At 41.4% G+C, this 21,613-nt stretch overlaps 1 protein-coding gene across 1 annotated transcript in view; it reads left to right on the top strand.

Annotated features, from left to right (window-relative positions):
• Positions 1-21,613, top strand: part of Sec24a (SEC24 homolog A, COPII coat complex component) — a 60,006-nt gene that overhangs the window by 24,450 nt on the left and 13,943 nt on the right. Inside the window, exons 8-17 of the mRNA XM_036196636.1 lie at positions 1,652-1,778; positions 4,115-4,224; positions 6,411-6,523; positions 9,059-9,177; positions 12,721-12,776; positions 13,856-14,062; positions 15,297-15,417; positions 16,791-16,949; positions 17,843-18,016; positions 20,791-20,901. Of these exons, the coding sequence (XP_036052529.1) occupies positions 1,652-1,778; positions 4,115-4,224; positions 6,411-6,523; positions 9,059-9,177; positions 12,721-12,776; positions 13,856-14,062; positions 15,297-15,417; positions 16,791-16,949; positions 17,843-18,016; positions 20,791-20,901 (1,297 nt within the window). The remainder of the gene's footprint in view (positions 1-1,651; positions 1,779-4,114; positions 4,225-6,410; positions 6,524-9,058; positions 9,178-12,720; positions 12,777-13,855; positions 14,063-15,296; positions 15,418-16,790; positions 16,950-17,842; positions 18,017-20,790; positions 20,902-21,613) is intronic.

Here is a 21,613-nt window from a genome sequence, read left to right as displayed (position 1 = left end):
CGGGTCCTTTGGAAGAGCAGTCAGTGTTCTTAACCACTAAGCCATCTCTCCAGCCCCATTTTTTTTTTTTTTTAAATAAATGTGCATTGGTGTTTTGCTTGCATGTGTGTGTGTGTGAAGGTGTCAGATCTTGGAGTAACAGACAACTGTTAGCTTCGTGTAGGTGCTGGGAATTTAACCCCGTCCTCTCGAAGAGCAGTCAGAGTTCTTACCTACTGAGCCATCTCTCCAGCCCCTGAGACACTTCTTTAAAAACAAACAAAAACCCTGAACTTTTCCATTTAACCAAATTGTAAATTACCGTTAAAATGGTTTAGCCTAGCTTCCCCCTCTGCTGCTCTTGGAGTGAAGTCAGTTGCTCTAAGGAGTTGCTGCCTATGCATAAATAAAATAAAAGGGAAGTTGTTCAAAACTCTAAAAAACTTCAGCTCACTTTTGTCCTGATTCTCTGGAGCCAAGCATGTGTTCACAAGCTTCTTGAGAGTCAGCATGTGGTTCTTAGGATTCTATTGTTTGATTGGGTGATTGATTTTGGTTGTTCTGGGGATTATAATGAAGGCCTCAATGAATGCTAGACAGGTGCTGCACACTGAGTTAGACTATGTGATAGTGTTTGTTTAAAGACACTGTTTTGCTAAGTAATAGCCCAGGCTGGCCTTGTGCTTGTTAACATAGCTCAGATTGGCCTTGAACTGATAAGAACCCTCCTGTCTTAACCTTTGGATGCTAGAATTACAGGTACGAGCCGCAAGGCTCAGCTTCCCTTACTGAGTTGAGGTTTTTGTTGTCTTGTTTGATATGAAGACTAAGAAGTTTTAGTTTTTATTTTGTTGTTATTGTGTATGTATGATGTAGATGTTCGTGAGTTTGAATGCTTGCAGGTGGAGATCAGAAAACCATTTTTCAGAGTCAGTTCTCACCTCCCAACCTTATTGAGACAATCTATCTTGTTTCTGCTGTGCTGTGAACTCTCTGTTGGGGTTACAGATGCTTGCCACACCATCCAGTTTTTGATGTGGGCTCTGGGCATCAAACCCAGGCTGTCAGCCTGCACTGCAAAGTGCTTTTACCCACTGAGCTGGCTCCTTGTCCATAACGCTTAGTATAGATGGTAAACTTTAAATACTGTTTAACTTTTAATAGCTAGGGAAAGTTAAGGCCTCTTAATATAATATCAAGACTGTATATCAGTTTCATTCCTCTTTATTTTAGAATGTACTTTCTTCTCTGAGGGCTGAAACAGAAGGATTACTTGAGACCAGGAGTTTGAGACTAGTCTGGGCAACCTGTCTACTCAATAGGAAATGTTGTTCCCATTTCCTTCCTCATTTGTCCCTGAAAACACATTGTATCGGGTACTGCCTTGGTCTGCAGTGTAAATGCTTAATGAAAAGATGAGTACTTTCTAATTGATACATTTGATGGTGGACACCACCACTATGTGGTGTTTTGAGATTAGCTCTTGCTCTGCTGCCCATTTCCTCTTCCCTACACCCAGGCCCCAGCTGTGAGCCTGTGCCCACACTTTTTGCCCTAGGTTTCCCTCCAAAGTTAAAATGTCTTGCTAGTTATTTGGAAGTGATAGATTAATACCTGCTTGTTCAACTTAATCATTGCCTTTAACAACTTTGCTCTGATTTTTTTCCCCCAGCAATTGCCTGTGGTCACCTCCAGTACAATTGTGAGATGCCGTTCATGCAGGACTTATATCAACCCTTTTGTCAACTTTCTTGATCAAAGAAGGTGGAAATGTAACTTATGTTATCGAGTTAATGATGGTATGCGTTTTTGAAACATTGTCTTAAAACACATTTATGTCAGGTGGTGGTGGTGTTCACCTCTTTAATCTCAGCACTCGTAAGGTAGAAGCAAGTAGATCTCTGTGTGAGAACCAGCCTGGTCTACATAGAGACAGCGCAGGGTTCTAATTCTAACCACTAGGAGTCTGAGCAAGATGGTAGTAATGGTGAAAGCCTATCTCAAAAGAAAAACAGCCTTTTAGTTACTTGATATACAGATAGTCTTTTAGTTCAGAGAGCTGCTGTTAACTTTTTTATGCCTGTAGACTAAAAAATAAGTAAATACTTTTAGGCAGAAATGAGACAATCATTTTGAGACAATATGTTACAAGTATATTGAGCATATAAGTGGAATGGTTCACAGTATTGTTTAAGGTTTGTTTGTAACCCCAAGTGCTGGGATGATAGGTATATGCTACCATACCCAGTTTATGTAGTGCTAGAGATTGAGCCCAGGAATTCTTTCATGTTAGGGAAGCACTCTGCCAGCTAAGCAATATTGCCAGCAAAAAATAATTTATTTTGAATTAATTTGTGTAATTTTTCCCCTAGGGTAAAAGAAAATAAGTCCATAGAATACCAGCCGTCTCATTCCCTCACTGCTTTTGAACAGGGTAGGGCAGTGCTAGGTTAGTTGAATGCAGTGTGATCAGTAATTGAAGAAGAAGTGTGCTCTCTCAGTAACTTCTTTATAATTTATATTTGAAGAATATCGTATAACCAACAGCATTGTGTTGGAATTCTTAGCACTTGGGAGGCAGAGGCAGGAGGTCATCCCTGGACTATACAGGAGAGTCCAGAGCCACCCTGGGCAGACTACTTGGGCCCTTGACTCAAACAGAAGGGGGAAAAATAGCTTTTTAGAAGATTTCCAATCAAGAGTTGAGACTACAGCTGAGTGTGGTGTTACATCCCTGTAATCTGAGCCCTTGAAGAGGCTAAGGCTGGCTGGGCACAAAACAACACCCAGTATATTCTCTACTTCATAAAAATCAGGAAAAATAGTGTTTAGTTCACCTAATCTTTTTATTGTTTTTATTTTGAGAGGATTTCTCTTGTGTGTCCCTGGCTGTCCTGGAACTCACTCTGTAGACCAGGCTGCCCTCAAACTTACAGAGATCCACCTGCCTCTGCCTTCTAAGTGCTAGGATTAAAGGCGTGTGCCACCTCCACTGGGCTTCACCTTTAAAACACAAATGATGTTGTGATAAAGGTGGTAACCTCCTTCATATGCCATTGAGCTCTTTAATAAACTGTAGTTTATCCTTTGAGTACATAACGATTTTAGGTTGGTGGTGGTGGTTGTGATTTATTTTCTATTTTTTTTCCATCACATTTATTTACTTTGTGTTGGGGTGGGGTGTGGGGGGACACAAGCCACAATACGCACACGGAGATAAGAGAACATCTTGGCAGGAATCAGTTGTCTCCATCCACAATGCAGGTTTCAGGGATCAACTCAGGTTGTTGACTTGGCTGCAAGTACCCTGACCAGCTGAGCCATCTTGCTGGCCCTTGGTTTGATTTTTGAGGCAGGGACTCACATTATACCCCATGTTGGCTTGGTATTTATTTGCTATGTAGCCTAGGCTGGCACCTGACTTGGTGATGATCCCCTTGGCCTCATTTTCTCACCTGCCGGGATTATAGACATGCAGCACCTCACCCAGGCTAAGGATTTTAATCTTTTTTTTTCCGAGACAGGGTTTCTCTGTGTAGCCCTGGCTATCCTAGAATTTACTCTGTAGACCAGGCTGGCCTCGAACTCACAGAGATCTGCCTGCCCCTGCCTCCTGAGTTTAATGACAGCCAATTCCTAAAGTTGAGGAGGCCCTTGGTGTTGTATAAAGGCAATTGGCATTAATGATACTTGCTGGTGCCTCCTGGCTTTCACCCTGAAACACTTGCAACTTCATTTTCTGGGAACAGCCAGTCTTTTATGTCTTCTGTGTCAAAGGTTCATGTCTTTGTACAGTTGTGAGATTTAGACCAGGCTGGCCTTGAATTCACAGAGATCTGCCTACCTCTGCCTCCCGAGTGCTGGGATTAAAGTCGTGCGCCACCACTGCCCAGCGAATGGAGCCCTTTTTTTTTTTTTTTTTTTTTGCTAGAGCTGAGGACCGAACCTAGGGCCTTACGCTTGCCCTGAGCTTAATCCCCAACCCAAATGGAGCCCTTTTTAAAAGCCAATTTGTTATATTATTTTTTTTTTTTTAGCTTGGAACAAATTAATTATAACACCCTAAATTAAGAAAATATCCAAATGCAAGGTATAGAATTAATTCTTTTATCAATATATTGTTTATGCTGCATAGTTCCTGAAGAATTCATGTACAACCCTTTAACCAGAGTTTATGGAGAACCTCACAGAAGACCTGAAGTTCAGAATGCTACTATTGAGTTTATGGCTCCTTCAGAATACATGGTAAGATTTCTTTTTCTTTTCTTTTTGAGGAGGGGGTTATGTTGTTGTTATTGTTGTTTTGCCTTTTGTTTTGTTTTGAGACAGGATCTTGCTATGGTTGGCCTGGAATTTGCTAGTTAGCTGAGGCTAGCTTCCAAGTTCCCATAATTCTCCTGCTTTAGATTTCCAAGTGTGTGACTATGGTTGTGAGCCATCCTCCCAGCCATAATCCTGAATTTGAAGTCCAACAATGTGATAGCCTTTACCAGAGTTCTGTTTTTAGCTGAGAAAGTATTTGTTCAACAAGGCCAAGGGCTTGCTGTGCAAGCCTGGTGATCTGAGTCCCTCCCTAGAACCCACATGTGTGCATGCATGCTAGTACGTTAGATTCAGATATTCAGAGAGTAAAGGTGTGTGACATTCCACTTCAATGTCTTGTCTGTGTCAAGCAAATTGCAATATAATATTAGGATCATATTTATATCTCATATATTTCAGTCAAATCAGACTTCTGTGTTTTACAAATAATGCTGTGTAATTTAAGCACTTAAGAGATAGAGGCAGGAGGGTTAGGAGTTCAAGCCTGCATTATATGTGAGTTAGGCCACTGGGGGCTATATAAAATCATCTCAAAACAAACAAACAAACCGAAACCCCAGGGGCTGGAGATACGGTTTAGGGGTAAGAACTCTGACTGCTCTTATCTTGGACCCAAGTTGTAACTGTGGTTTCACGATCTGAAGCCCTCTTCTGGTCTCTGTGTGCACTGCATGTGCATGCTGGCATTCACACACAGACATGAAATAAAGTAAATAAGACAGACAGGAGGCCCTCTTAGTTTAGGTCCTCTTTCACTAAGCCTTAACTGCATCTGAGAAAGGACTGCGAAGATGACACCAGCATGGAACACCAGCTGTGACAACTGCTTACTAGTGTGTGCACGTGCGTGTGCATGTGAGATCCTGCGAGCCGGACCAGGGTCTCATTATGTAGCCCTGACTGTCCTGTCACACTTGAGACCAGACTGGCCTTGAACTCACAGAGATCCACCTGCCTGGGCACTTTCTCCGTCAAAGAGCCCAAGCATCTGCTCTTCCAGCCAGGTGTGGTGGCGCATGCCTGTCATCCCAGCACTTAGGCAATAGAAGCAGGCAGATCTCTGTGAGTTTGAGGCCAGCCTGGTCTACAGAGTGAGTTCCAGGACAGGCTCCAAAACTACACAGAAAAATCCTTTCAAAAATAAAAACAAAAAAGAATAATAAAGAAATATGCTCAGTAGACAAGTCAATCAAACATAAATGTATAAGTTATCAAATAATTGTAAAGTAAACCACCTTTGTTAGCACTGTCTCGATCAATATCCTAACATTAGGTGTTGCAAAGGAGTTAAAAGCACTGGTAAACTTCCAGAGGACTCAGATTTGATTCTCAGAACCTACATGAGAGCTGATACCCATCTGTAACTCCAGTTCCCGGGAATCCAACATTCCCTTCTAGCTTCCAGGGTGTATGCACATGGTGCACATACATGCAGGCAAAACACCTTACACACACACATAAAATGATCAGAACACCCTCCGGGGTTCTCCCATTATGCTCTAAGCCTGTATTTACGACCTCCTCCCTCCTTCAATAAATGGCATTCAGCATTCAACAAAAAAAAAGGAAAGAAAGAAATTGAAGACAGCAATGTTCTAAAACAGGAAGTGGTGATGGTGTCATGGGCCTATGAGGATGCTGGACTAAAGTGTCAAACTGTGCAAACAGGAAAATTGTATACTATGTGAATTATCTGTCAATAAAGATCTTTAAAAAAAAAAAGATCAGAGCATTTCCAGTGTTGCCAGAGCCCTGTGATGGTGTGTGCTCTTCCCTTCTTGTAGAGATAGATCTCTTCTGAACTAAGAAGACACACTTCTCTTCCCTGACATTTGAAACGGGGAGTGTCTTCAAAATGAACAATCAGATTTTTCAAATTATGTTTCATATTTTTCATAATTATGTTCTAAAGGACCACTTAAATGGGTTAGCTTAAGCCTTGCTTAGAGTAAATGGAAAGAGGAATCCGTAAACAAGGAAGAGGTTCAGTGCTGCCTCCATTTAGCCCTTAATAGTGTTTATGTTGTAGTTTTGCTGTATGTGACCCCAGCACGTAAGTTCAAATGTAAAGTTGTTGGCTCTATTTAATTGAATTCTTTTTCCTCTAGTTACGACCACCACAACCTCCAGTGTACCTTTTTGTGTTTGACGTATCTCACAACGCAATAGAAACTGGATACTTGAATTCGGTTTGCCAGAGTCTGTTAGACAATCTGGATCTGTAAGTGTCTTAATTTAGCCTACTTTGAAATGGATAATGTCTTCAAAATGAACAGTTAGGGTTTTTTGTTTTTGTTTTTGTTTTTTGTTTGTTTTTTGTTTTTTGAGATAGGGTTTCTCTGTGTAGCTTTGCGCCTTTCCTAGAACTCACTCTGTAGCCCAGGCTGGCCTTGAACTCACAGAGATCTGCCGGGCTCTGCCTCCTGAGTTCTGGGATTAAAGGCGCGCGCCACCACCCCCCCCCCCCCACCACCCCGGCTCAGTTGGTTTGTTTTAAAGGTACATAATTATGTTCTAAAGGACCACTTAAACCGATTAGCTTAGGCCTTGCTTAAATGGGAAGAGGAATCTGAGGACCCCCGTTCCCCGTCACCTTCAGCATGCTGCTGTTTCTGCTTCCTGTAATCCCCTTTCACACACCTTTTCTATCATCTTACCTTCAAATACCTCAAGGTTCTTTAAGGAGAAGATCTTACTCTGTAGTCAAGGCAGGCCTCAAACTCACTGTGTAGCTCAGGCTAGCCTCACATTTTCACCAGTCTTTCTGCCTCAACCTCTTGAGTGCTGGCATTACAGACATAAGCCACTGTGCCTAGTCATGGTATGATCTTTAATTAATTGATTTATTTATATATGTTTTCTGTTGGTTTGTTTTTCTATCTAGACCCCACAGTTTCCCCTCCCTCCTCTCCTAGTCTCCCCCACCCTCCCATCCATTCCTCCTCCATTTCTCTTCAGAAAAGGGCAACCTTCCCACCCCCATGGATATGAACCAGCCATGGCATATCAAGTTGCAGTGAGACTAGGCACCTCCTCTTCTATTAAAACTGAATGAGGCAACCGGGTAGGAGGGAAGGGTCCCAAAAGCACACAACAAATTCAGAGACAGCCTGTTTCTACTGTTAGGAGTCTTACAAGAAGACCAAGGCACACAGCTGTCACATGTATGCAGAGGGCCTGGGTCAGTCCCATGCAGGCTCCCTGGTTGTCAGTGCAGGCTCTGTAAGCCCCTAGGAGCCCAGGTTGGTTGACTGTGTGGGTCTTCTGTGGTGTTCTTGAGCCCTCTGGCTCCTGTAATCCGTCCTCCCCCTCCTCTTCCATAGACTCTCCCCGAGCTCGGCCTACTGTTTGGCTGTGGGTCTCTGCATGTTTCCATCAATTGCTGGGTGAAGTCTCTCTGATGACGGTTGAGCAGGCACCCATCTATGAGTATAGCCAAAGTATCATTAGGAATCATTTCGTTGACTTTCCGTGGGGAGGAGGGCTTCAAGACAAGGTTTCTCTGTTTAAAGCCCTGGCTGTCCTGGAACTCACTCTGTAGACCAGACTGGCCTTCACCTCACAGAGATCTGCCTGCCTCTGCCTCTCAAGTGCCAGAATTAAAAGCATGCACCACCATGCCTGGTTAAAAGAGCTATGTTTTTAATGTTATATACACATGATAGAACTTAAAAAATTAGTGTGAACTTTTAATATATGAAATGCATGGGGTTGGGGATTTAGCTCAGTGGTAGAGCACTTGCCTAGCAAGCGCAAGGCCCTGGGTTTTGTCCTCAGCTCCAGAAAAAAAAAGAAATGCATAGATCAGATTTCATCACAAACTGAGTAACTCCTTCACATTGGCCAAAAAGGCGTTCTTGTTCTTGTCTGTATCTGTTCTCATGTTCTAGGCTGTGTATGGGGATTGTGTGTGGCTGAGAGGGTCCATTAAGTCACCCAAGCATGGAAAAGGCTGGAAGCTAGTTCCTTTCCCACTAAGAAATTTTGTTCCATATATTGGGTCCTTTAAAATAGATACTTTTGCTCCTCTTTGTTCTTAAAGGCATTAAATAATATAAAGGTTTTATATAATTGATTTAAATAGATGCAGTAGCTAAATTTACATTGCATTTTAATTTCTTTTTAAGATTTCTTTTTTTATGTGTGGATGAATGTTTTGCCTACATATATTTATGTGCACCATATGTGTACCTGGTAACAGATGAGGTTAGAAGAGAACATTCAATCCTCCAGTACTGGAGTTACAGACAGCTGTGAGCTGCCATGTGAGTGCTGGGAATTGAACTGGGTCCTCTGCAAGAGCAGTTGGTGCTCTAACCACTGAGCAATCTCTCTACAATCTAGCTCCTACAATGCATTTTAAAATGCTATATCATAATTTTTAAAGCATTCTTTTCCTGTGGTGCTGGAAACTGAACCCAGGACCTTATACCTATCTGCTACATTCTCCACCACTAAGCTAAATCCCCAGGCCCTGAAGTATTTATTCTTTTGAAAATAACTTGAAATCGGGCCCAGTTTTGTACATATTTTCAGGTTTTTAAAAAGCTAACATATGCCAAGAAATTATTTATCAACTTTATATAGAAGCTGTTGATTGTAAATTACATTGGATGCTTACATATGACACTTAGCAGAGAGAGTGTGTGTGTGTGTGTGTGTGAGAGAGAGAGAGAGAGAGAGAGAGAGAGAGAGAGAGAGAGAGAGAGAGCGCGCGCTCATGCCGATTAAATCTTCCTTGTGACTTTATTTCTAGGCTTCCTGGTAACACTAGGACAAAGGTCGGCTTCATGACATTTGATAGCACTATCCATTTCTACAGTCTCCAGGAAGGTCTCTCCCAGCCTCAGATGCTAATAGTTTCCGATATTGACGGTATGTGTTATAGGCTTAAACTCACTGAGCTGCCAGGAGAATTTTCCTGAGTGTTTGGTGAATCAGGAATGTGTTATATGACTCTAGTATAATGAAGAAAAAACTTGGTTTTTCAGAGCTCAAACCCACTGAATAACTCAGGCTGGTCTTAAACTTGTGTGCCACCGTGCCAGGCTGAGGGGAACACTTAAGTAGAGAAATACTAGATTGATGGGAGTTTTCAGAATCTTTAAGTCCAATCTCTTATTTTATCAGAGAGCAAAGGGTTATGGGGGAGAAATGATTTCTGAGCAAGACAAGTTGGTGTTAGAACCTGAGAGCTGCAGCAGTGGGAAAGGTGCCTGAGGGCATGGATGGAGCTATGCGGGAGAGCTCCTCCTGTGCCACACAGACAACATGCCAAAGGAACTTGAGTTAGACAGGGAAGAAAACTAGATATTGAAACTCAAAAATAGACCCTCGGGAAACAGTTAATTTATGATTCCAAGGCTATTCAACGAGGGAAAATTAGACACACAAAAGAGACCGTGCTGTTAAAAGAAGATTAAGTAAGCCAGATGTGATAGCACATGCTTATAGCCCCAGCACTTGGAAGGGGACAGGAGAATTACTACAGTCTAGGGCCAGCCTAGTCTAACACTGTGAGGGCCAGGGCAACCAGGGTAAATAGTGAGACCCTGTGTCAGAAACAGCAACCACCAAAAATAAATAAATAAATAAACTGGAAAGAAGTAAACTTGAGTTAAAAATAGTTGGGCTTTTTTTGTTTTGTTTTGTTTTGTTTTGTTTTTAAAAGGCTGTATGGGGTGGAGCATACCTTTAATTCCAGCACCCAGAGGCAGAGGCAGGTGGACCTCTGAGTTCCATGCCAGCCAGGTCTACATAGTGAGTTTCAGGACATCCAGGGCTATATAGAGAAGCATTATCTTAAAAAAGAAGAAGAAGAAGAAGAAGAAGGAGAAGAAGAAGAAGAATTAAAAACATAAAACCTGGGGAAAATCTTCTCAAGATTGGATTGACAATGGCTTCCTATAAATAACACCAAAACACAGGCAGTAAGAGGAAAATCAAAACACATAATAATCCCAGCACTTAACACTCAGGCAACCCAGCATTTGGAAGGCAGAGACAGCTGGGTCACTGTGAGTTCAAGGCCAGTTCAGCCTGGTCTTACAAACCAAGTTCTAGGCCAGCTGGGGCTACACAGTGAAGCCCTGTCTCCAAAATAGGGGTGGGGGGGCAGGAGTCCAAGTTCAGGTTTATACTCAGCTATATAGTGAATTCAGTGGCAGCCTGGAATATGTGAGACCTTGTTTCAAAATCAAATTTTTGATGTGTATGGTAGCATATGCCTGTAATACCAGCCTTTGGGAGGTATGACAGAAATTTGAGACCAGCTTGAAGTATATATAGTAAAGCCCTGTCTTCATGGATGTTTGTGGCTAGGGGTGTAACTGAGTAGTAAGAGTGCTCACTTTACATACACAAGGCACAGTTGTTTATCAGAGAATGCTCTGTGGCGTACAGAAAATAGCCCATGGCAGAGAGAAAAGACTGGTAATTATATATCTGATAATGAATTTTTAAAAATTTGTTTATTTTATCTATGTGTATGTGTCCCTGTGTCTGCTGATGTCAGCAGGGGCTAGAAGAGGGCATTGAATCCCCTGAAGTTGGAGTTAGTTACAGACAGTTGTGAGCTCCTGACCTGGGTGCTGGGATCTGAACTAGTTTCCTCTGGAAGAGCAACAACCACTGAGCCTTAATATCCAACCTTAATAATGAATTCAGAGTGGAGAGTATATTCAAAATTTATTTTTCTTAGGAATTAAATTCCTTTTCTTAGATGGTCAAACTGGGAAGAAAACCTAGGTGTATGGAAAATTATAAGAAATCAGTTTCTATATTTACTTATCAAAAGGAAGGTTTTTAATGAAGGTTCTAAAAGTAATAAGTAAATAAAAGATTTTTGTTTTTTGCCGGGGCGGTGGTGGTGGCATATGCCTGTAATCCCAGCACTCGGGAGCCAGAGCCGGGCGGATCTTTGTGAGTTCGAGGCTAGCCTGGTCTACAGAGTGAGACCCAAGAAAGGCACAAAGCTGTATAGAGAAACGCTGTCTCCAAAAAACAACAACAACAAAAGATTGTTTTCAGACAAGGTCTCATGCGCCCTAGGCTGGCCTTAAGCAGGAGTTTTCTTTTAACAGGGTTTTATAAGCTGGACATGGTAGTGTACACCTGTGATCTCAGCATTAGGGAGACAGAGGCAGAAAGGTGATCCAGTTTGCACCACACAGTAAGACCCTGTCTCCAAACCAAATGAGTGCCTAAAGGGAGCTCTATCAGTAAAGGGCTAGCCTTGCAAGCCCATGGACCTGAGTTCCACCTCCAGAGCCAACTTAAAAGTGTTATATGTGTGTTGTGCTTGAAAGACACTCAGATCCTGGGCCTCGCTGGCCCTCCAGTCTAGCCTACCTGGTGAGCTCCAGACCAATGAAAGATCTTGTCTCAAAGGAAGTGGATGGTATTTCTGAAGATGCTACTCAAGGCTGTCTTCTGGCTCCCCTATGCACTGGTATATACAGCATATGCACATTAAAAATTAAAAACAAGGGCTGGAGAGATGGCTCAGAGGTTAAGAGCACCGACTGCTCTACCAGAGGTCCTGAGTTCAATTCCCAGCAACCACATGGTGGCTCACAACCATCTGTAATGAGATCTGGTGCCCTCTTCTATGTACATAATAAATAAATAAATCTTTAAAAAAATTTAAAAACAAAACAACAAAGCCACCCCACCATATGAGTAAATGAAAGAATAAACATTCCAAGGCTCACCTAGAGTGATGAGAGCACCTTCTGGTTCACCTGCCTTTGTAGTCCCATTTGTAGGGCACTGGTTTGGAATTCCTTTATGAAGAAGCATCAGCCTTCCGAGCGAATATATTAGTAAACTATTATTTCAGATAAAAACAAAGCATCCTTGCTGAGTGTAGTGGTACACACCTTTAATCCCAGCACTCAGGAAGCAGAGGCAGGTGGATCTCTGTGAGTTCAAGGCCAGCCTGGTCTACAGAGTCAGTTCCAGAATAGCCAGAGCTACATAGTGAGACCCTGTCTTGAGAAAACAAACAAACAAAAAGCATACTTGTATGTTCTATTAACTAGTGTCTGCAGAGGTCAGAAGGCAGTATTGGATCCTCTGGAACTGGAATTACAGACAGTTGTGAGCCGTATGGGTGCTGGGAACTGAACCTGGATTCTCTAGAAGAGTGGCTAGTAGTCTTAACTACTGAGCCATCTTTCCAATCCCATAGCTGTCTTTTTAATATTAAGTGTCTTTAACAAGTGTAGTAACCACACACCATTAATCCTAGTGCTTGGGAGGCAGAGGCAGGTAGGTCTCTTGTGAGTTCCTGGTCAAACCGGTCTACATTAAAAGTTTCAGAACAGCCAGGGCTACACAGTATAATCCTACCTCAAAAAACAACACCAATAGAAAAGATAACTAAAAAATAAAATGAATGCTTCTTTGTTCTTTCAGATGTTTTTATACCCATGCCAGAGAACTTGCTAGTAAACTTAAATGAAAGTAAAGAGGTAAGGCATACTTCCCTTCCTGCCATATTGAATTGAGCACTGAATGCATATTTCTGAAATGAACTTTTAAGTTTAGCTTTTCTTTGATGTCTTTAGGCTATGTAGCATTTTGTATCTACTCTTAGTTTCAGTTCTTTAGATGGACAGTTCTTGAGATCAGTCTTGTACTGATCATATCTTAGTCTAAGGCAGCAAATTCTCGATAGTGGAGCGGAAGACAAGCCTCCTCCAGAAGGAAGAGCACGGAGGAGGCCTGGCCTGCAGGCCGCATGGGCAGAGGGAGGGATGCTGAAAGACGGCTGCTGGGCACTGCACGGAAGAAGCACATAGCCAGGCTGCTCTGAGTGCCTTTGCTTTTCTGATTCACAGAGTGGCATTGGGTCAGTTCAGAAGAAACTCTTATTACCTGCCTGGAAATTGCCATGACATAATACATGAGAGGTGAACAGAATGTGTCTGAAGGGGGGATGTTGTCTACCCTGTACCTGCATATATGGCGTAGGATAACGTTCAACTAGCAAGTCTGTGCTCCTCACTCTTGTCAGTGGGGGCAGTGCTGTAGCACAAAGTATTTTTCCCCATTAATTCCCTTTTATCTGTACAACCTAACTTAAATAGGCAGTTGGTTTTGACTTTGTTTTTCTTTTGTAGTAATACTACTAGTTGGCATTGTTACTGGATACCTTAGATTTTTAAACAGGGAAGAGTTAAACTCACTTTGGAACTTAAGAGAATAAAGTATGTAAAGGTGATGGAGAAAGCCATGTTTCATGGCATTAAAATAGATAAATTTCTAAATTGTGATGGTTCTTTTGCATATATTCTGGACTTACAGTCTTGCTGGACTATTGCATGTGCAAGAACTGTAAGGCCTCAGTTTGGATGTCTTGCTTGCCAATTTATAATGTTTACTTAAAATGGCTTTCTTGTCATTGACCGACTTCATTGTTTCTTGTAGTGTCCATAGATTCTCTGGCCATCATCATGATTCAGTGTCCTGTCTGTTGTATTAGAGAATGATTTATTGTGAAAAAAATTTAATTGTAACATTTTTTAGTTTTCTTGCTTTATTTCACAAGCTTGTCCAAGAGTTACTGAAAAGTTTGCCGCAGATGTTTACTAAGACGCTGGAGACCCAGAGTGCCTTGGGTCCCGCACTTCAGGCTGCATTTAAACTGATGTCACCCACTGGCGGTCGAATGTCTGTTTTCCAAACACAACTCCCAACTCTTGGCGTGGGAGCCCTGAAACCACGAGAGGAACCCAACCAAAGGTCATCTGCTAAGGTTAGACCACCGGGGGGATAGCCTGGTCTGTGCTGGTGATGTCTCTTTGACCTAAGAGCTTGTTTTCCATTGGTTTGTTTTATTAATTGTTGGACTATGACAAGGAGGGACTGTAGGTCATGAATAAAGGGTTTCACTGTTACATCCATATAACTTTTATTATTTTCTCTACCTGCTTGATGCCTCGTGCTTTATTATCTTTAACATCTTAGGCTTTTAGAAATCCAACCTGGTTTTGATGAGAAAGTCTGGAAAACTAAGAGAATACATTTGCTAGGGACAAAGTGGAACCAAAATGACCAATAGAAGTGGTCATAATAGCTCAAAGGTGGTGGCTCACACCTTTAATCCCAGCACTCAGGAGGCAGAGGCGGGTGGATCTCTGAGTTTGAGGCCAGCCTGGTCTACAGAGTGAGTTCCAGGACAGCCAGAGCTCTACAGTGAAACCCTGTCTTGAAAAACCAAAAAAGGGCTGGAGAGATGGCTCAAAGGATAAGAGCATTGACTGCTCTTCCTGAGGTCCTGAGTTCAATTCCCAGCAACCACATGCTGGCTCACAGCCATCTGTAATGAGATCTGGTGCCCTCTTCTGGCATGTAGTCATACACGCTGTATACATACTAAATAAATAAATCTTAAAAAAAAAAAAAGAAAGAAAGAAAGAAAGAAAGAAAGAAAGAAAGAAAGAAAAAAACCAAAAAAGAAAGAAAGAAATGGTCATAATCTGGTAGACTAAGAGCCAGGGATTGCTTTTGAGCTCTGTGTGTGTTAGGAATTTGCATTTCCCAAAAGATAAGAGAAAAGCAAGTCTACCACATAGTTCCCATGTCATTCCTGGCCAGACAGCCTACATTCTGCTGCCTGTTAGATAGAGGTTAGACCTCAGAACTGCTTCATTACATCCTTCTGTTTCTTTGTGTATGAAGAGAAGCTGTTGATGCTCACCTCTTAGGGTAGCGGAAGGGACTAAATACATGCCATGGATGAATTGTTAGCATGTCCCCAGCATATGGAACATTTAGTAGGCTAAAGTTAAAAGAGTAATTACCTTTGTCTATTAGAAAATTAATGTACTTTTTCTTTTCTTCCTTCATCTTTTTTTATTTCTTTTTAATAGTAAACAGAATAAACATAAGCCCTCAGAAAGTGCTTTAACACTGTGGTATACCGAAGTGCATATTTACATTTTTTTTGATGAATTTAAATTTTTCTCTTTCTGTTCTACAATTAATAGGAAATACATCTGACACCATCCACTGACTTCTATAAGAAATTAGCCTTGGACTGTTCTGGCCAGCAGGCAGCTGTTGACTTATTCCTTCTCAGTGGACAGTATTCTGATTTGGCTTCTCTAGGTATGTTCTTCTTGCCTTTCTTTTTTTTTTTTTTTTTGAGACCAAGTCTCAGGTAGCCCAAGGTGACCTTGAACTTCCTCTGGGTCTGAGGATGACCTTGATGACCTTAAGCTCCAGATTGACCCAAGTGCTGGAATTACAGACTTGTTCTGTCATACCCAGCAGCAAGTTCTTTTTTAATGATTTTTCTGAAAGAACATAAAAATGATAATGTTCTGTTTTTGAAATGGGGTCTTGCTGTGTTACCCAAGGTGGTCTCCAAATTTTTTTGTTTTTGTTTTTCTGAGACAGCATTTCTCAGTGTAGCCTTGGCTGTCCTGGAACCCATTCTGTAAACAGATCAGGCTGGTCTGGAACTCAGATCCACCTGCCTCTGTCTCCTGAGTGCTGGGATTAAAGTGTGTGCTACTATGTCTGGCAAGTAGTCTCTACTCTTCTGGCTCAGTAATTATTCCCCACACCTACCCTAACACACTCCAACCAACCTCTTGGGTAGCTGGAACCATAGACATGTGCCACCATGTCTGGCTACCCTGGTAGTCAGTCAGTTTAATCTATTAAAACCTGATACCTTTTTTTTTTTTTTTTTTTTTTTTGGAGACAAGAGTCTCTCTACAGAGCCCTGGCTGTAGACCTGGCCAGCCCCAAACTCACAGAGATCTACTTGCCTCTGCCTCCCAAGTAAAAAATCATACACCATTACCATTACAACTGGCATTCTACTCTTAACTTAGTGTAAGGGAAGTAGAGAAATCGCTTGCTAGATCACTATTATAAAGGAGTAGCATATTCTTTTTGACAGTACCTTGAGAAGTCAGAGAAAAATGTGTGCAGTTACTTTGATATGAAGTATTAGTAGTTACTATTTTAAGGAGTGTATTGAGAGACTGAGGTGTGTGTGTGTGTGTGTGTATAGAAAGAGATCTATAACATAACCCAAGTTACGTTACCAGCACTACATTGTGGCTCACAACTACCTATAACTCCAGCTCCAGAGAATTTTGAGGTCTCTGGCCTCTGTAGATACCTGTACCCACATGTACAAATCTGACATATACTTGCACATAGTTTAATAATAACAATAAGTCTTTAAAAATTTGTAATAGCTGGAGAGATGGCTCAGAGGTTAAGAGCACTTACTGTTCTTCCAGAGGTCCTGAGTTCAATTCCTAGTACCCACATGATGGCTCCCATCTGTAATGAGATTTGGTGCCCTCTTCTGACATGCAGGCAGAACACTGTATACATAATAAATAAATAAATAAATAAAACCTTGTACTATGTGTATATAGATATCTATAATACATCGCACACACGCACACATGCACGCACACACGCCAGGGTGAGTAAAAAGAGCTTGTGTTCTCTTGCAGGCTGTATCTCTCGGTACTCAGCAGGCAGTGTTTATTACTACCCCTCCTACCATCATCAGCACAACCCAGTCCAAGTGCAGAAATTCCAGAAGGAGCTACAGAGATACCTCACTCGGAAGATTGGATTTGAGGCAGTCATGAGGATACGGTGCACCAAAGGTGGGAACACTTTTATTTCCCTCAGGAGGCTCTATGTTGTGTTTATACAGTAAAAATAAGTATCATGGGCTGAAGAGATGTCTCAGGGGTTAGGAACACTGGCTGTTCCTCCAGAGGATCTGGGTTCAATTCCCAGCATTCACATGGCAGCTCACAACTGTCTGTAACTTCAGTTCCAAGAGATCTGACAGCTTCACACCAGTGTACAGAAAATAAAGTTAAATAAATTATTTTTTTTTAAGATTTATTTATTTATTATCTATACAGTGTTCTACTTGCTTGCATATACCTGAACACCAGAAAAGGACACCGGATGGTTGTGAGTTACCATGTGGTTGCTGGGAATTGAACTCAGGACCTCTGGAAGAACAGTCGGTGCTCTTAACCTCTGAGCCATCTCTCCAGCCCCCTAAATAAATCATTAAAAAAAAAAAAAGTAACCTGAACTCAGCATCAGTTTAAAATAAAGTTAAAAAAAAACACAGTATGTATCATACAGGATTTACTCTGCAAAGATATATTGCTGAGTTTTAGGATGTGAAATTGTTCAATATGCAATTAACGGGAAAAACTATTATAAACAGAATATTGGGGCTAGAGAAATGGCTCAGCATCATGTGCACAAACCCACACATAGACATACACATGCACACAAGTTAAAAAGATAACAAGGAATCTTTAAAAATAGAGACTATTGTTAATGTATTTAAAACTACTGAACTGTGCACATTAAAATGGTGAATTTTATGCTATGTGTGTTATTTCAGGTTTTTGGTTTTGTTTTTTTTTTCAAGAGGCCACATCTCCAAAGAAAATTCATGAAGTAAAAGTAAAAGAATGCATAAAGAGAAAGTAAACACGTAACAGTCATTGTGACAATTTCTTATTTCTAGGTCTTTCCATTCATACTTTCCATGGGAACTTCTTCGTCCGTTCTACAGACTTACTGTCTCTTCCCAATGTCAACCCAGATGCTGGGTATGCAGTGCAGATGTCAGTAGAAGAGAACCTCGCTGACACTCAGCTAGTTTCTTTTCAGTCAGCACTCTTATATACATCAAGTAAAGGTATGCTTTTGTTTGCATTTAGTCTCACAAAAATATGACTACCCTTGTTTCTGAGACAAGGTCTCACTCTATAGCTCTGCTCTGGCTGGCCTAGAACTAGCTGTGTAGCCCAGACTAGCCTCAGACTCAGATATTCACCTGCCCCTGCCTCCACCCTCTCAACAGATGTGTGAGAACACAGTGCATGGGTAACTAAGCACCGAGTATGAGATCAAGTAAGCTGTAGGGTGTGCCGGCGACTTTTATGGCCTGTGGGACTCTCTTCTTCCAACAGATGATTTGTAATTATAAGAATCTTATTGCTGTTTTTGGTAGTCAAAAGATTTGTCTTTATTTCCCGAAACCATTTGTTTTGTTTTGTTTTGTTTTTTAAAGATTTATTTATTTATTGTGTATACAGAAGAGGATGTCAGATCTCATTACAGATGGTTGTGAGCCACCATGTGGGTGCTGGGAATTGAACTCAGGACCTCTGGAAGAGCAGTCGCTGCTCTTAACCTCTGAGCTATTTCTCCAGCCCCCATTTTGTTTTAAAAGAATTTTTTTTTTTTTTTGGCTCCAACACTCAGGAGGCAGAGGCAGGTGGATCTTTTTGAGTTTTTTCTTTTTCATTTCCGTCCCTTCTTTCTTTTTTTGAGACAAGATCGCTGTCTAGAGACAAACTAGAGCTCCTCCTGCCTCAGGTTCCCAAGTACTGGCTTTATAGACATGCACTTGCACTACCCACTACTCCCAGTAACAGATATTTGTCTAAGATCAGGCATTCTGGTTAAAAAAAATTCTCTCTAGGCTGGAGAGATAGCTCAGTGGTTAACAATGCTTCCTGCTCTTCCAGAGGCCCCAAATTTCAGTTCCCAGTCCCTATGGCAGTTTACAACTGCCTATCTATTGCTCCAGGGGATCTTACACCTTCTTGTGGCTTCTGTGGGCACCCACAGACATATTACATGCACAAACACACACACACACACACACACACACACACACACACACACACACACATAAATTAATGAATGAATGAATAAATGAATAATACATAAATAAATAAGTAAGTAAATAAAAGTAACAGTAAATCTTTAAAAATCCCAGAGACTGGCAGATGTGAGGCCTTGTTGACCAGCCAGTCAAAGTGTGAGATCCTGGACTAAATACTCAGTACCAAAAATAACAACATGATCTGACATTGGTGGTGTGGGTAATTACTAAAGGAAAGGTGCTGTGGTCTCATTATTAAAATGAGAGAGTATCTTAATAAATAAGGTGAAGAGTGATCGAGGAAGGGCGTCTGATGTCAGTCTCTGGCCTACACATGTGCATGCATGGTACACATGGATATACCAATACACACATACATTCATGGACACACAATCTTTTTAGAGCTGAGTCTGGTGGCACATGCCTTTAATCCCTGTACATGGGAGGCGGAGGTAGACAGATCCCTGTGTGTTCAAGGCTAGCCAAGGCTATACAGAACCCTGTCTAAAAGAAAAAAAAAATTCCCTTTATTATGCTGGGGATGTAGCTCTGTTTGCCCAAGCATACACAAAGTCCAGATCTATTCCCAGTGCAGCATAAAGCAAGCATGGTGGTGTACACCTGTGATTCCAATACTTGGGAGTGGAGGCAGGACGATCAGAGTCATCCTTGGCTACGTATGAGACTGTGCCTAAAATGCATAATTGATTATTGAGGCTGGAGTTATAACTTGTGGTGGAACATGTACTTAGTGTGTAAGAGACTATGGTCACAATGCTCAGCACTAAAAACAACCACAGATCTGGCATTTGGTATTATCCAGAGGTTTTCCTACTGGTCTTTTTATTAATTGATTGCTGTTGTGATTACAAAAGAAAAGGTACTATGATACTCATTTTTAAATTTTTTTTTCTGTGTTTGAAAAATTATGCTGGTCACGTGGCACACACCTTTAATCCCACTACTTGGGAAGCAGAGGCAGGTGGATCTCTATGAGTTTGAGGCCAGCCTGGTATGATTTGTTGTTGTTGTTGTTGTTTTTCAAGACAGGGTTTCTCTGTGGTTTTGGTGCCTGTCCTGGATCTCGCTCTGTATCCCAGGCTGTCCTCAAACTCACAGAGATCCGTCTGGCTCTGCCTCCTGAGTACTGGGGTTAATGGCATGGGCCCCCACCGCCCAACTCAGCCAGAGCTCCATAGTGAAACCCTATCTCAAAAAACAAACCAAACAAATATATATATATAAACCTGGGGCTGGAGAGAGAGAACTTGTTGTTCATGCAGGGAATGTTGGGCATAGTTTTGTGCCTCTCTCATCTTAGCATCAGGAGGCTGACAGAGTAGGGTTATGAGTTGGAGACCTGCCTAGGCTGTGTCTTGAGCCTATTCAGGAGGGAACGAGAGAGAAAGCTAGCATATTATCAGCGTTCAACTACAATTTCTGCTGTCTATTTAGTAATAACTTAGAGGAGTCTTATCATTACAGTATAAAACCTGAAAATATTTCCTATATTTTGTGGTGCTATCCCTGCTTTCTATGTGACCTTCTTGGTCCTAAGTGCAAAAAGAAATGATTTTAGGGGCTGGCAAGGTGCCTGTCACCAAACCTGATAACATAAATTTGATCCCTGATGCCCATGGTGAGAAAGCCAACTCGCAGATGTTATCCTCTGACCTCCATACACAGATAAATAAATAAACAAAGTGATTATCTGATAAATATTTTTTAATGGGAAAAAGAAGTGACTTTAACATAACCTTTTTAAAAAAGAAAATAGCAATTGTGTTTCTCCCCTAAAGGTGAAAGAAGAATTCGAGTCCATACTCTGTGTTTGCCAGTAGTTTCCACCCTGAACGAAGTCTTTCTTGGAGCTGATGTTCAAGCAATTTCCGGATTGTTGGCCAATATGGGTAAGAATTGTCTGTTTAAATATTTTACATCATATCATTAAACACATACATATGTTTTTGTTTTACCTAAAGTAAAACCTTTTGTTTTACCTTATAGGTTTCAATGTTTGAGTGTGTGTCTATCTCAGTGAAAAGGTCCGCTGGGTGGTGGTGGTGGCGCATGCCTTTAATCCCAACACTCGGGAGGCAGAACCAGGTGGATCTCTATAAGTTCCAAGCCAGCCTGGGCTACAGAATGAGTTTCAGGAAAGGTGTAAAGCTATACAGAGAAACCCTGCCTTGAAAAAACTTAAATGAACGAACGAATGAATAAATGAATGAATGAATGAATGAATGAATGAATGAATAAATAAATAAATTTCTATGTTTTCTTTTGAACTTTTATTTTTTAAAGATTTTTAACTTATTTTTATTTTTACTTTATGTGTGTGGGTGTTTTTCCCACATGTATGTGAATACATGTATGCCTGGTATCTGAGGAGGCCAGAAGAGGACATTGGAGCTCCTAGAACTACAGTTAAGGATGGTTATAAGCTGGCATGTAAAAGTGCTGGAAACTGAACCCAGGTCACTTTTGCAAAAGTAGTAAGTGCTCTAACTGCAGAGCCACCTCTCCAGCCCCTTAAAGAGCATTTCCTATATAAATGTTTAGTATGAACATTTGGAGCTGTTGTGGATAGTGCTTTATTAGCCCAGCCTTGGATCACAGACG

This window comes from Onychomys torridus, chromosome 8 (genome assembly GCF_903995425.1).
Source record: "Onychomys torridus chromosome 8, mOncTor1.1, whole genome shotgun sequence".
In the NCBI taxonomy this organism is placed as follows: domain Eukaryota; kingdom Metazoa; phylum Chordata; class Mammalia; order Rodentia; family Cricetidae; genus Onychomys; species Onychomys torridus.
Note: the sequence above shows the minus strand (reverse complement) of the source record. Positions and strands in the feature narration are given on the sequence as shown.